This window comes from Rhinichthys klamathensis, unplaced genomic scaffold, assembly GCF_029890125.1.
Source record: "Rhinichthys klamathensis goyatoka isolate OS25496 unplaced genomic scaffold, OSU_Roscu_1.1 h1tg000201l_1, whole genome shotgun sequence".
Lineage (NCBI taxonomy): Eukaryota > Metazoa > Chordata > Actinopteri > Cypriniformes > Leuciscidae > Rhinichthys > Rhinichthys klamathensis.
In genome coordinates this window covers 838,831-852,080 of record NW_026606727.1, presented here as the reverse complement: position 1 = coordinate 852,080, position 13,250 = coordinate 838,831, and the positions used below count along the sequence as shown (strand labels likewise).

The 13,250-nt window shown below is 37.4% G+C and overlaps 1 protein-coding gene across 1 annotated transcript; it reads right to left on the bottom strand.

Annotated features, from left to right (window-relative positions):
• Positions 1-4,727: 4,727 nt before the first annotated feature.
• On the bottom strand, positions 4,728-12,783 carry LOC130096627 (leishmanolysin-like peptidase). Its single transcript, XM_056263196.1, has 17 exons — positions 12,541-12,783; positions 11,562-11,659; positions 11,440-11,470; positions 11,230-11,312; positions 10,972-11,089; positions 9,985-10,163; positions 9,793-9,898; positions 9,601-9,695; positions 8,730-8,847; positions 8,022-8,129; positions 7,865-7,941; positions 7,621-7,731; positions 7,083-7,215; positions 6,503-6,662; positions 6,273-6,403; positions 5,777-5,987; positions 4,728-5,486 (listed from the first exon to the last, which is right to left on the bottom strand). The coding sequence occupies exons 1-17, from the start codon at positions 12,664-12,666 to the stop codon at positions 5,386-5,388; spliced, it is 1,986 nt and encodes a 661-aa protein (XP_056119171.1). The 5' UTR covers positions 12,667-12,783; the 3' UTR covers positions 4,728-5,385.
• Between the last annotated feature and the right edge of the window lie 467 nt (positions 12,784-13,250).

Below are 13,250 nucleotides of genomic sequence, written 5' to 3'. Positions count from 1 at the left end.
ATAATTTCAGTGATTTTTTCTTTAGAAACACCACAAAATCCAATTTTCAAATTAAAAGTCCTAGGTGGAGACCAGACGGAAGCGCGCTAGCTCAGCTCTCATTCTGATTGGCCAGATGTGATGTTACTTATGGATGTTACCACCTTCTTGACGTGTGGTACAAATACTCAAATTGTACTCAAAAATACTATAAATTGTAAAAAAAAAAAAAAAAAAAAAAAAAAAAAAATGCCTAAAATCATAAAAGTTTTTCACTTTTTGTTTTATTCATCCCGTCATCAATTGCCAGATCTAAATATTTTTTTGGCAAATACAGTGTATTTTATTTTTTAACTCTTGAAAACTAATGTTTCTTTCAAGTTGTGAAAAATTTCTACAGTAACATTCTGCATCTTAAGCTTTTTGACATTAAGAAAACCGCTTAATATATATATATATACAGTAGTCAACATTTGAAGTGGACCAAAACCTTTCATCAAAGTTATACATGAATTTTGAACAATACCCGTTCTTGTCTTAGGACAACTTTTGATCCACTTCAGCTGTTGACTACTGTCTTTTTGTTCATTCATTTTATTGGGAAAATAAACACAACTGTTAACAATGTAAATGATGTCTCAACAGGAGGTTACTGATTGTTGAACATCTCTTTTAATTGTGTACCATTAAAAAGAGCACTAATGTACCATATACAATACAAAAGATAGAGAAAAACATAATGAGAGATTGTGTGGTAGATTTTTAGTTCTACATAGACTTGTCTTTGGTCTTCAGTCTCATGACTTGGCATTTTCAATTCATTTCTGTTCAACAAGATTTTCCAACCAAAACATTCAAACATTATTTATTAAATTAATGTGTAGATAAAATGATAATAAATAAAATAAGTAAAATAAATAAAAGGCATACAAAGAAATGGTTGTTTTTGAGCACAAGTCATGGCAAAGTGTACGTCAGAACATTGGGACAGTAAAATTGAATTAAATTCTGACTTTTTTTTTTAATCCATCTTAGTTCAAATGGTGCAAGGCTTACTTACTGAGCTCATGAGGATTTAACATGAGAAATTCAAATATAAGCATTGTCAAATTGAACTGAGTTACTATTATAACACAATTGCGATTTATGCAGCAATAATTCAAATGAATTATGAAAAAACATGTCCTATTATGAGTTGTCAAATGTATCTCAGTCATTTTTGACAGATGAAATGTACTGTACACACCAGAAAAAGTATAAATAAATAAATAAATTTGTTCATAAATGTTCCAATGCTACTAAGCCTCAATTCTCGCAGTGATAATTACAATACCCAAGAAAAGGGTCTCCTATATGAGCATAATACAAAGGCGGCTTGCTTTCAATCTAAGAAAACTCAAAATTATGTTAAAACATACCGTTAAAACGATATGCTCATACAGTCCTTGAGTGAATACCATGAAGGGAAAGGCATTTCAGTTGAGGTTTGATTGAGAGTATAAAACTCGTTCAGTTACATAATAATGAGCCCCTAAAACTGTAAGGGCTCATTCAGTCCAACATTTCAGAATATAAACTTATACATACATCCAGTAAATATGAATTCATACCATTATCACACCATATTTTAGAGTAGATCCTCTAAGCTTCACTATGAAACTTACTTGCAACATATATATCACACAATTAATCTCTTCATCAGACTCAAAATGCAAAATACAATTCTTAACACAGGAGCGATCAGTACTACTAAAGAAACATGTATATATTTACACAACTTATTACATATGCAAAGGCTCTAAAATCAGTGTTAGAGCTGCCATGTTTTCTCTCAGCAAAACCATTAAATTGAACTAATACCGTTTCCTGAAATTATAGCACACTATTACCTAATAAATAAATCAAATATTATAATACTAAAATGTTTACGAATGGCAAAAGAACTTTTATGAACTATAAATTAGTGTATTTAGTAACAAGATGACAGATCAGCATCCACACAGGTTCCTCATTAAACATACCATTAAAAGTAAAATACTAGATAATTGCATTACAGACACCTTCACGAGTCTTCTAACACCTAAACAGTAACAATCTAATCTCTAAACTATCACATATACACAGTGCAACTCCTTGGTATTTGTTCCCAGTTTTGTTTTTTAAAATAATGGCTACATTTCAAATGCAAATTAATGTTGGTTAAAAGTTTTGGTTAAACCATGACAAAAGTTTTTATATTAGCATTCAAAAAAAAAAAAAAAAAAAAAAAAAGATGCATACTTTTCAGTGAAGGCAAACTAATAAACAAACAAATGTTGTCTGATCTCATATAAAGGTCTACAAAAAGCACTTTTCTCTTTTTCTTAACCCGTTGTTCTCGGTAGGACAGCCCTTTAGGACCAAAATCTGGCAACATATTTCAAGGTAATCAAAAGAATCAGTCTTAAATGGGCAGTAAACGATTTTTGAGAAAGTGGATCGGACCGAGCACCAAAAAACACTTGTAGCCAATCTGCAGTAGGGGGCATGTCCACTCATGATGGGGGAGAAGAGAGAGTAAGCAAGAGGGAGATTTGAAGAAAGACTGTAGTCAAAGAAAGATGGCTGAGTGACATTACAAAAGGAAAAAGGTCAGAGGAATATTACTGGAAAAAGAAGTCTATGATCTGGCAAGAGCTTAATATTAGAAAAGCTTTCCAGCACTGGAGAGACCCAAGCAGGAAGGCCTGAAAACATTGTGTTGTTTCTGCTCCATACTTGAGTAACATTGGTTTTGTTGTTTCACAGAACCAATATTTGCTGTTGTTGTAATGTTAGCTATATTATAAGTAGAGTTTCGAGTGGCAAAGTTGTTTGTGGAGCTGGTGTGCTGCTGGTGACGAACAACAAGTTCGTGTAGTACATATGAAAGCGCTATACACTCACCGGCCACTTTATTAGGTACACCTGTCCAACTGCTCGTTAACACTTAATTTCTAAGCAGCCAATCACATGGCGGCAACTCAGTGCATTTAGGCATGTAGACATGGTCAAGACAATCTCCTGCAGTTCAAACCGAGCATCAGTATGGGGAAGAAAGTTGATTTGAGTGACTTTGAACGTGGCATGATTGTTGGTGCCAGAAGGGCTGGTCTGAGTATTTCAGAAACTGCTAATCTACTGGGATTTTCACGCACAACCATCTCTAGGGTTTACAGAGAATGGTCCGAAAAAGAAAAAACATCCAGTGAGCGGCAGTTCTGTGGGCGGAAATGCCTTGTTGATGCCAGAGGTCAGAGGAGAATGGCCAGACTGGTTCGAGCTGATAGAAGGGCAACAGTGACTGAAATAACCACTCGTTACAACCGAGGTATGCAGCAAAGCATTTGTGAAGCCACAACACGCACAACCTTGAGGCGGATGGGCTACAACAGCAGAAGACTCCACCGGGTACCACTCATCTCCACTACAAATAGGAAAAAGAGGCTACAATTTGCAAGAGCTCACCAAAATGGAACAGTTGAAGACTGGAAAAATGTTGCCTGGTCTGATGAGTCTCGATTTCTGTTGAGACATTCAGATGTTAGAGTCAGAATTTGGCGTAAACAGAATGAGAACATGGAACCATCATGCCTTGTTACCACTGTGCAGGCTGGTGGTGGTGGTGTAATGGTGTGGGGGATGTTTTCCTGGCACACTTTAGGCCCCTTAGTGCCAATTGGGCATCGTTTAAATGCCACGGCCTACCTGAGCATTGTTTCTGACCATGTCCATCCCTTTATGGCCACCATGTACCCATCCTCTGATGGCTACTTCCACCATGTCACAAAGCTCTAATCATTTCAAATTGGTTTCTTGAACATGACAATGAGTTCACTGTACTAAAATGGCCTCCACAGTCACCAGATCTCAACCCAATAGAGCATCTTTGGGATGTGGTGGAACGGGAGATTCGCATCATGGATGTGCAGCCGACAAATCTGCGGCAACTGTGTGATGCCATCATGTCAATATGGACCAAACTCCCTGAGGAATGCTTCCAGCACCTTGTTGAATCTATGCCACGAAGAATTGAGGCAGTTCTGAAGGCAAAAGAGGGTCCAACCCGTTACTAGCATGGGGTACCTAATAAAGTGGCCGGTAAGTGTATAAATGCCTCATTCATTCATTCATTCAACAAACTCTTGCTTATATCTTGTGCACTGTATGTTATTTTTTTGTTCTTCCTTGTAGTTCGTTTGTCATCTTCTTCTTATTTTTCGCGAAGCTTTATTTTGCTTTGCTTCAGCTTAGCTATGATAAAAAGACATCCACTCTTGCATTGCGTGTTTATGCATTTTTGGGGGCGGAGCAAAGAAGGAAGGGGTGTGTTTTTTGCGTTGATTTCAAATATCAACAGTGTTTCTCAGAAATCACTTACTGCACCTTTAATCAAAGCTGAATTTTGTATATCTGATAGTTGTAATAAAACTAAATAGAGGTCCACAAGTCTGAGACCACTAATGACAATGCATTGTTTAGCCATTTAATTTAGTATAAAATGTATTACAAAAGATATAACATCAGCATAACAATGCTGAGTCAAAAGTTGAATTAAAAAATTTTTTTTCAGAATTTCTAAGTATTTGGTTTATCATCCTTTTTTCCTGTAATGACAGCAGCACCCAAGCTATACAGACATGATCAATGTGTTTTTCTTTATTTTTCATAATATTTTAAATTTTCTCAAAATCCTAAAATGTTATATATATCTACAAATAAAAAAAAAATTTAATCCCAGTTTTTCAATGTAATCTCAGGCTTCTGGACTGTATATGAATCAATTAAACCTCTTCTAACGTATTTAACGTACACAATGGCAACAATCAAATTTCTATAAATGATCAAAAAACAATTCAATTCAGCACTTTCACTGACCTTAACAGACATCTCACCTACCCTTCTCCATGCAAATTCACAAGCATCGTCAGTCACATGACCTGATATACGCTGATCAAAACATTACCAGCAGCAAGTACTTTCACAGAACAGCAGAGGAGCACCATGAGCTGAACACTAGAGAGAATATCTCCCATCATTCTCAGCCAGATGCCTACGTTATGACCCAAAATGTTACAGGTCCATCAGAGAGACAAAGAGAACATTAATTAGCACCTGCATAACTGTGCTGCACGACCGCAGCTTCCATGACTATGGCTTCACATTGGATCTACAGCTCGCTGGCACCTGACAGCCAGGCAAGGAGGAGTGCAATCAATGGCTTTTCAATCCCACCTACAGTCCACACCTCTGCATAGAGAGAACAGTTATCAGATCGCAGACTACACTACAGAAGTGATGGCCGTTTTGCCCTCCACAGCAGCTAAACCTCAAGGGAAGCCTGTGGCAGCAAGCTGTCCGTATTCACCCGTTCCACCAGGACTAAATTCAGTCCCTGCCACAGAGGAGAAACCCGATCAGCAGTGGAGTAAGACTTAACAGGAGCTGCCATAAGTTCACCACCAAACAGGAAGATCTGGAACAAGGATCTGAGAGAGAAAAAAAGAATTATATTATAATATGAAACACATTCATCTTTTTTTGCATTTTACTTTCTCTGAACCTTGTTAATGTACATTGGCGGTCAAAAGTTTGGAAGTCTTTTATGGTCTCAGAGGCTGCATTTATTTGATGAAAAATACAGTAAAATACAGTGAAATATTATTATCTTGGGGTTTCCATCCAGTGTTTTTTTATACAATATCCCAAAATGAGCATAAAAATAGGTGAATGTAAACGGCTAATGTGGTTATGTGAAGCATGTCAGACAGTAACTCACCTAAGCGAGCACTCTTGGTGGTGTTTAGAGGTGGTATCTCATGAGGGAGGGGGCAGTCGCTGCAGAAGTCAGAGCAGGTGGGGCAGATGAGCTGCCCGCTGTAGACCCATCCGTTCATTCGTATGCTCACGCTGATCACCTGACCAGTACGAACACATGGATACGACTCGTTCTGCACCCAAACCAACAACCCTTGGGCTGTACAAGTCACCTGCACCACAAATCACAGTTTCAGTACACATAAATTCCCCAGTTCAAAGTGAAAAGAAGATAAATGCTTTTATTATTTACTGTAAATTGTATTTACACACAAACACACAAACTCACACACACTTATACTACCATTCAGAGAAATAAAAAGAAATTATACTTTTATTCAGCAAGGATGAAACGTTATAGTAAAGACATTCATAATGTTACAAAAGATTGCCTTTTCAAAGAAATGCTGTTCTTTTGAACTTTTTATTCATAAAAGAATCCTGAAAAATATTGTTACCTTATAGCAACCACTGCCCCAGTCTGGGTAGGTCATTAGTTTGGTGCACTGCTCCATCACAAACGCTGACTTTTGGTATAGACACACTGATCCTGGGCCGTACTGTTCCGCCCCATAGTTTCTCCATGTGGCTAAAAAAGCAAACCCCAATAGTCTCAACAGTTGTAGAATGGAAGAAGAGTTTACATCCCAAAAAAATACTGAAAGGATATGTGGGAGTGGCATCTCACCTGGCTGGTTCTCATGTACCCTGCAGTAAGAGCTGCGCTGGTATTCCCCACCAACGTGCCAACTAAACTCCTGGCTAAAGGGACAGTAGTCTGCAATCTCCACGGCCCCTCCATACGCTGATAAATCCGCCTCAGGGACGCCAGGGATATGGTCAAAATACTACAGGAGGAAGAGGGTTTATCAATATGATTTAATCCAGTGGTTCTCTAACAGCTGACAGGACAGGAAAGTTTGTTTTTCTTACGAAAATAAATGTTAAAATAATGACATCCTCTCATCTGACCGCAGATACTGAATAAGGACAACACGTTTATCTCAGGCATTCTTTACTTACCTGTAACTGCGTCTGACATTTACATCCTGGATTTATACAATTAAAAAGCAACCAACAGGTATCCTGTCAAGTCCATTCATTTTATTACTGCTTTTCACAATACACATTGTTTTAAGCAGATTTAAAGAAAAACAATGTTAATGTTTATAATATTTTAATGTGGGAAAAGCAGATTGAGGATTGAGTGAAGATTACACACAGGCTCTTCACCCGTACACTTACATTTGCATTTCTGCTGATCTTACCTGATACTCTACAGGAAGTGAATGAGGAAACTTTTGCAGGTTGCACACGGCAACTGCCAGCTGGTCCTGCCTGCAGGTGAGCTGCAGAGGTGCGCTCCTCACAGAATCACAGTATGGGCTCAGTGTTGACCTCCTGTTTTATTCACACAAGGCAAGACCCCATCAGGGTCAGGTATCAACCTTTTCCACTATACTATAATATGTTTAAGTCTATGAAACTCCCATTTCTCTAGATAATGTACAATAAGACACTGGGATCAATCTAAAATAAAGAACTGGTGCAAATGTACAACATTCATAATCTGTTTGGGTAGCACTAGTAATGTCACAAGTTTGATTCCTACAGAAAACATGAACTAATAAAATCTATCATTTTTATGCACTGGTATGCCATTTTTTGGATAAAAGCATCCGCCGAAATGCATAAAAGGAAGTCCACTAACTACAACAACAGATTTATTCGAGAGTGCACACAGAGTTTTATTATGCATTTTTATATATATTTTATTTATGCATCATCTCACATATAAAAGCTTACGTATGGCGATGTTGGTCTATCCAGAATTTACAGCTTTTCATCACAAAGTCGCACCCCAAACCTCTTCCCCACTCCAGGTTCTCTGCCATACTATAATTGGCCTTGTACCACCTTAAAACATAAGATAGCACAGAGGAGTCACTCACAAGACAACCTTACAATTCTGGTACTTAAATTCCACTTAAATATGAATGTTCACACATGAATCAACTGCATTAGCGATGAGCAACAATACTTCTCTTACCCTGTATCCTCCATTATGGCCAAAGTAATTCTGGAAAACACTCTGTTCTGGGTGTGAGATCCAGTCATTGCCTCATTCTGTTAAAATGAAACATTCTGAAATAAAATAGTACTTTGACAGTACTGACACTGAAACTGTTTAGTGTATCTCTCATTACCTCTAACAGACGTTTTTCCCAGTGGTTGAACTCTGTTCCAGCACCTCCCTGGTTCTCCAGTTCCATGCCCTCTAGAATGGGGCAATTAAAATGTCTCCTGGCTTCCTCCTGTTAAAACATCAAAACAAATCATGTAGCACAATTGACTATATGCATGATGTTCCTTTAAAGGGATACTCCACCATTTTTTCATATTAAACTATGTTATTCCCTTAACTAAGACGAGTTGATACATACCTCTCTCGTCTCAGTGCGTGCACTAAATCGCTCTGTCTTGCGGCGAAACTTTGTTAGCACTTAGCTTAGCCCAGTTCATTCATTAGGATCCAAACACCTCCACGTTTTCCCTATTTAAATACAGTTACACGAGTAGTGTAACTCGACCAAGAATGGTGACACAAAATAAAACGTTGCGCTTTTCTAAGCGTGTAAAGTGGATAACTATAATGTATGGTGGAATACCATAGCAAGTGCTTGAGAGCACTTCGACTCGGCGCAGTAATATCATCACTCGTGAAAAATCCTCTCCCCCCTCTCCCTCTCCGGAGTGATGATATTACTGCGCAGAGTCCATAGATATATATGCACCGAGTTTGCACTGAGACGAGAGAGGTATGTATCAACTCGTCTTAGTTAAGGGAATAACATAGTTTAATATGAAAAAACGGTGGAGTATCCCTTTAAAAGGAAAGAAATAGAAATACTTACCACTACACGTGGAGTGGCCAAAAGATGGACAGTGTGTCTAACCATGTGGCCACCACGGATGTCCCACAGCCGAGTTGCTCTTTTAATGACTTTATCACTCCACTGATATAACCCTAAACTGAGAGAGAGATATAGAAAGAAATAAACACAGTGTATGTCAGGGCTCTATACTGTGACTAAATGTTTGCATTTTGTGACCTCTTTTTCTGCCGGTGTGAGTGAATTTTGTTAGAGGTTGCAATGGTGATAACTGATAAGCGCTGCCATTTCTGTTGCGTATGAGAAACATTAAATGGCAAACACGGCAAAATAGGAACAAAACTTAGTGGCACTGCTTTCAAATGTTAAAACATTATCATGTTATATAATTCTTCTAACACTAATTGATGGAGTGTGTAGCTTTTAATTTCTTAAACAACCATGTAGGAAGAAACATAATGGCCATATTCCAGAATGACAATGTCAAGATTCATCAGGCTCAAAGTGTGAAAGAACGGTTTGGGAGGGAGCATGAAGAATCATTTTCACACATGTTACCTCTGAGTCCAAATCTTAAACTCATTGAAAGTCTTTGGGATGAGGTGGAGGAGACTTTACAGAGTGCTGGACTGCATTGTCAATACAAGATCTTGATCGAAAATTGATGCACCACTTGATGGAAATAAATGTTGTGATGTTATTTCCATCAAGAGGTGCATCAATTTTTGGTCAAGATCTTGTATTGACAATGCAAGAGTCAAGCACTCTGTTTTTTTTTTTTTTTTTTTTGGAAGTAGCATTACATAGGCTTGATAGTTTTGTATATTTATGTAAATATTTTTAAATAATATTTCAAAATGAATTGAAATGAATATACAAACATAACCATCACCTTTCATTGTATGCAGGCAGACCACTTGCAGAACGTGGTGTCAAAGGTTTCCCATCATCATCATGGTAAAACGCAAAGAGTCCTGCTGAAAAACCCTTAGAAACAAAGCATATAATTGAACTATCTATAAAAACTATGAAGCTCTTTCATGGTCTCTGTGTCAAGTGGATGTATAGAGTTTAATGTTGTTACCAGGGCATGTATGATCTCGTGTTTGACTGTGGAAAGCATTCCTTCAAACTCCTGAGGTTGAGTGGAGATCATATTGGGACACAGATTGGCATATCCAGCGATGGGCCTGTATTAAGAAATTCTGTGCTTACTATCGGCAGCACACTAGACCACAGCAAATCAAAAATCAACTACATTCCTACTTGCCATTACCTGTCCAGTTCAGACTCCAGCTGGCAGTACGCTGCATAGGCTACGATGTTCTCTTGTCCACAGCGCTCTGTGGTCATCGCACTCACGTACAGCACAAAATCTGCCCTCGCCACCCCCTCGCCATCGGGAGGACCGACGGGACCGCAGGACTTTCCAGACTCACTGCAATTCCTGCATTGCTAAAGAAGAACACGTATATTTACCTTTCAATACAATCATATTTATCAATATTACAATATTTTTCCTTTTTTAGCTTTAAAAATCTAGTCATGATACTTCTGTATATATTAGTAGATCATCTTTTATAATAATATCTAAAATGGCTGGCTGGATTAAACCAATCGGCAAGATTTGCCGCTTACAATCGGGGGAGGAATTAATTTCTTCTGACAATTTGCTTCCCTTGCTTGGCGTTTGTGTACTTTGTCACAGATGAAGTGGATTAGATGCAATATTTGGCAAATACACAGATGTTTCAGACGTTTTCATGCTGCAACAGAAATACTCAATACTTTCTGTACTGCAAACAGACTCCACACACAAGTTTCCTAGTTTTATTGTGTTAAGTTTAAGTTTCTTGTGAATTATGTAAATACACCATTCCTATTTAACTTATTTCTGTTTTAAAGTCTCATCCTTTGAACACCCACAAATCACGCAGTAAAATCTGACCCCATTTTAATAAAGGACCCCTCAAATTATTAGGCTGATAGAGACATTTTGATTTTAATACAATGCTCATTATGCGCCAACGGGTAGACTAAATAGGCTTTGGTGGGAATGTCAAACAAGTGAAATGAAATTTGTATGCAGAACATTGCTCATATTAAGCAAACATAATGAAAACATAAGGAACAAATGTCTTGACGTTTTTGGACTTCCTAATCTATATGGTTTATATGTGACAAAAAACATCTATACTATACTGTATATACAGACAAAAAATATTGAAATAAAAACAAGTAACACATTTTTGGAGGGACCCACTTGCAAATGTTGTTCAGGGACAACAACTGGGCCACACTTGGTGATGCCTGCACATGGTCCCTGACAGTAGCGATGCGGATCATCTCTCTTTCTAAGGTACTGATTGGTTGCACATTGCCTAATAATTAAAAAATATATATTGGGATTAAAAACAGACACTAATTAGATTAGGTAACCACCAAGCATCCAGAAGGCCAGACCCGAGTGCAATTTTAAGAGGATTTGCTGGCAGACAACACTAGCTCAGTAGAGAAATACCTGCTCAGCAATATTGGGCCAGACTGCCTACAAACCCTGAAGGCCTCCTGAAGATAATCAATAGCCTGTGGGAGGAGCTTGTCCTTAAAACAAAGCAGACAAAGATCAATAATGCATGCATGCATCCTATTTAGACGTAAAAGGCCATTTTTAAGATTTAACAAATAACCTTTGACTGATAAAATCTTGACCACAGAAGTCAAAATATACCTTCACACGGCTGCTTTTGTCTTCATCTAACCTGTGCGAGCAGTAAAGACATTGTGAAGTCAATGTATGGTCACGATAATGTGGCATTCATGCATTTAATAAAATATAAACCAATAACTAACCCATCCAAGCTGGAGTCGTACTCTATCTGGATCTTTAACTGCTGGTCAGTGCTTCTTTTGATCAATCTATCTGGCTTTAGAAACACTTTATGTATCACCTAGAAGGGCAAACCAGAGAGATTAGATTATTATAAGTATTGGTTAAATAATAGGACACACTTTGTATTAGGTGTATTTAACTACTATGTACCTACATAAAAATAAGTACAATATACTTATTGTGTTCATGTTGTATTGCAAAACACTTGCTGCTACTGGGGTGGGATAGGGATAGGTTTCGGTATGGTATGGTATGGGTAGGTTCAAGGGTGGATTAAGAAGTAGGGGAAGGGTCAACAGTATAATTATAGATGTAATTACTGATATTAATTTAATTACATGCAGGTATTTTATATATATATATATATAATAAGTACAATGTAAAAACATGAATGTACACAATAAGTGCATTGCATCAAATTATTAATTTAAATGTTATTAGTAGTTTAGTAGTTAAAGACACCTAATATAAAGTGGGACCAAATCATATTAAATAATAGTATTTTAAAGATTATTTGAGCAGTGAGTAGACTTTCATTTAATGGAAAAATAAGTTTGGACTGCTATACAATTTATTTTGTGTTACACATAAAATATAGAGATTTAGAACAACATGAAGATGAGTAAATTATGACAGGTTTTTCTTTTTCCATTTTAAGGTGAACTATCCTTTTAATGTGACATCATCCTGATAAATGTCTTTTAAAGGGATCATAGTTTACCCAAAAATTTAAATTATGTCAAATTGTTCACCTTCATGTCACATTCTTTCTTCTGTGAAACACAAAAGGAGACTTGAGGCAGATTGACAGCCTCAGTTACCATTCATTTTGAAGGGAAAAAGCGCAGCATGGGGATATTAGGAAGGCACAGCCAAACAATGTATAACAAAGCTCATATTTGGGGGCCAGAAGAATGAAAAAAGAGAAGAGGGACTGACCTCTGTAGGCAGGGGCACTTTATGGTCACAGGTGTGGGTCTGCGCGCCGGTGCTGATGAAGATGATTATGGTGTTAATGAGTAAAGCGGATGTAGATCGAGGCTGCCGCCATCCTGACGCCATCATTTAAACCGTGACATTAACAGTCATATCTCCGTCCTGTCATGCTGCAGAGAGCCCTTCGATATCGCACAAAATTGAGGGATATTCTGTGAGAAAACTAGCAGTTCTTTAACCGGCTTCATCCATTAACCCAGAGCAGCGTGAATGCAGAAACAATGCTTCACCATGTCAAAATAAAAGTCTGCACCCAACATAAATGTAATAATATTAATAAATAGTGTAGATTCTGCACAAATCTTCTGCAACGTACTTAAAGGCATAGCTTACCCAAAAATGAAGGACAGTTGAGGCACCCATTGACTTCTATAGTATTTTATTTGCCTATATCATATGGAAAGTCAATGGCTACCGTCAACTGTCTGTTTACCAACATTCTTTAAAATATCTTCTTTTGTGTCCAACAGAAGAAAGAAACATAAAGATTTGAAACAACATGAAGGTGAGTACATGCTGACAACATTTAATTTTGAGGTGGCCTCAGAGAGTGGTGTCTACTTTGGGACAATAAAAGTTATTTTTAATTAATTCAATTCTAAATTAAATTCAATGTTGTGTAAAATTGACATAACGCTTAATATTTGAAGAAT

Coding starts and splice junctions, on each gene's coding strand:
- LOC130096627 (XM_056263196.1), bottom strand. CDS start 12,666: ATGATGGCGTCAGGATGGCGGCAGCCTCGATCTACATCCGCTTTACTC. Junction 9,899..9,984: donor CTGGAGTCTGAACTGGACAG/GTAATGGCAAGT, acceptor TTCTTAATACAG/GCCCATCGCTGGATATGCCA. Junction 7,942..8,021: donor GGGAAAAACGTCTGTTAGAG/GTAATGAGAGAT, acceptor TCATTTTAACAG/AATGAGGCAATGACTGGATC.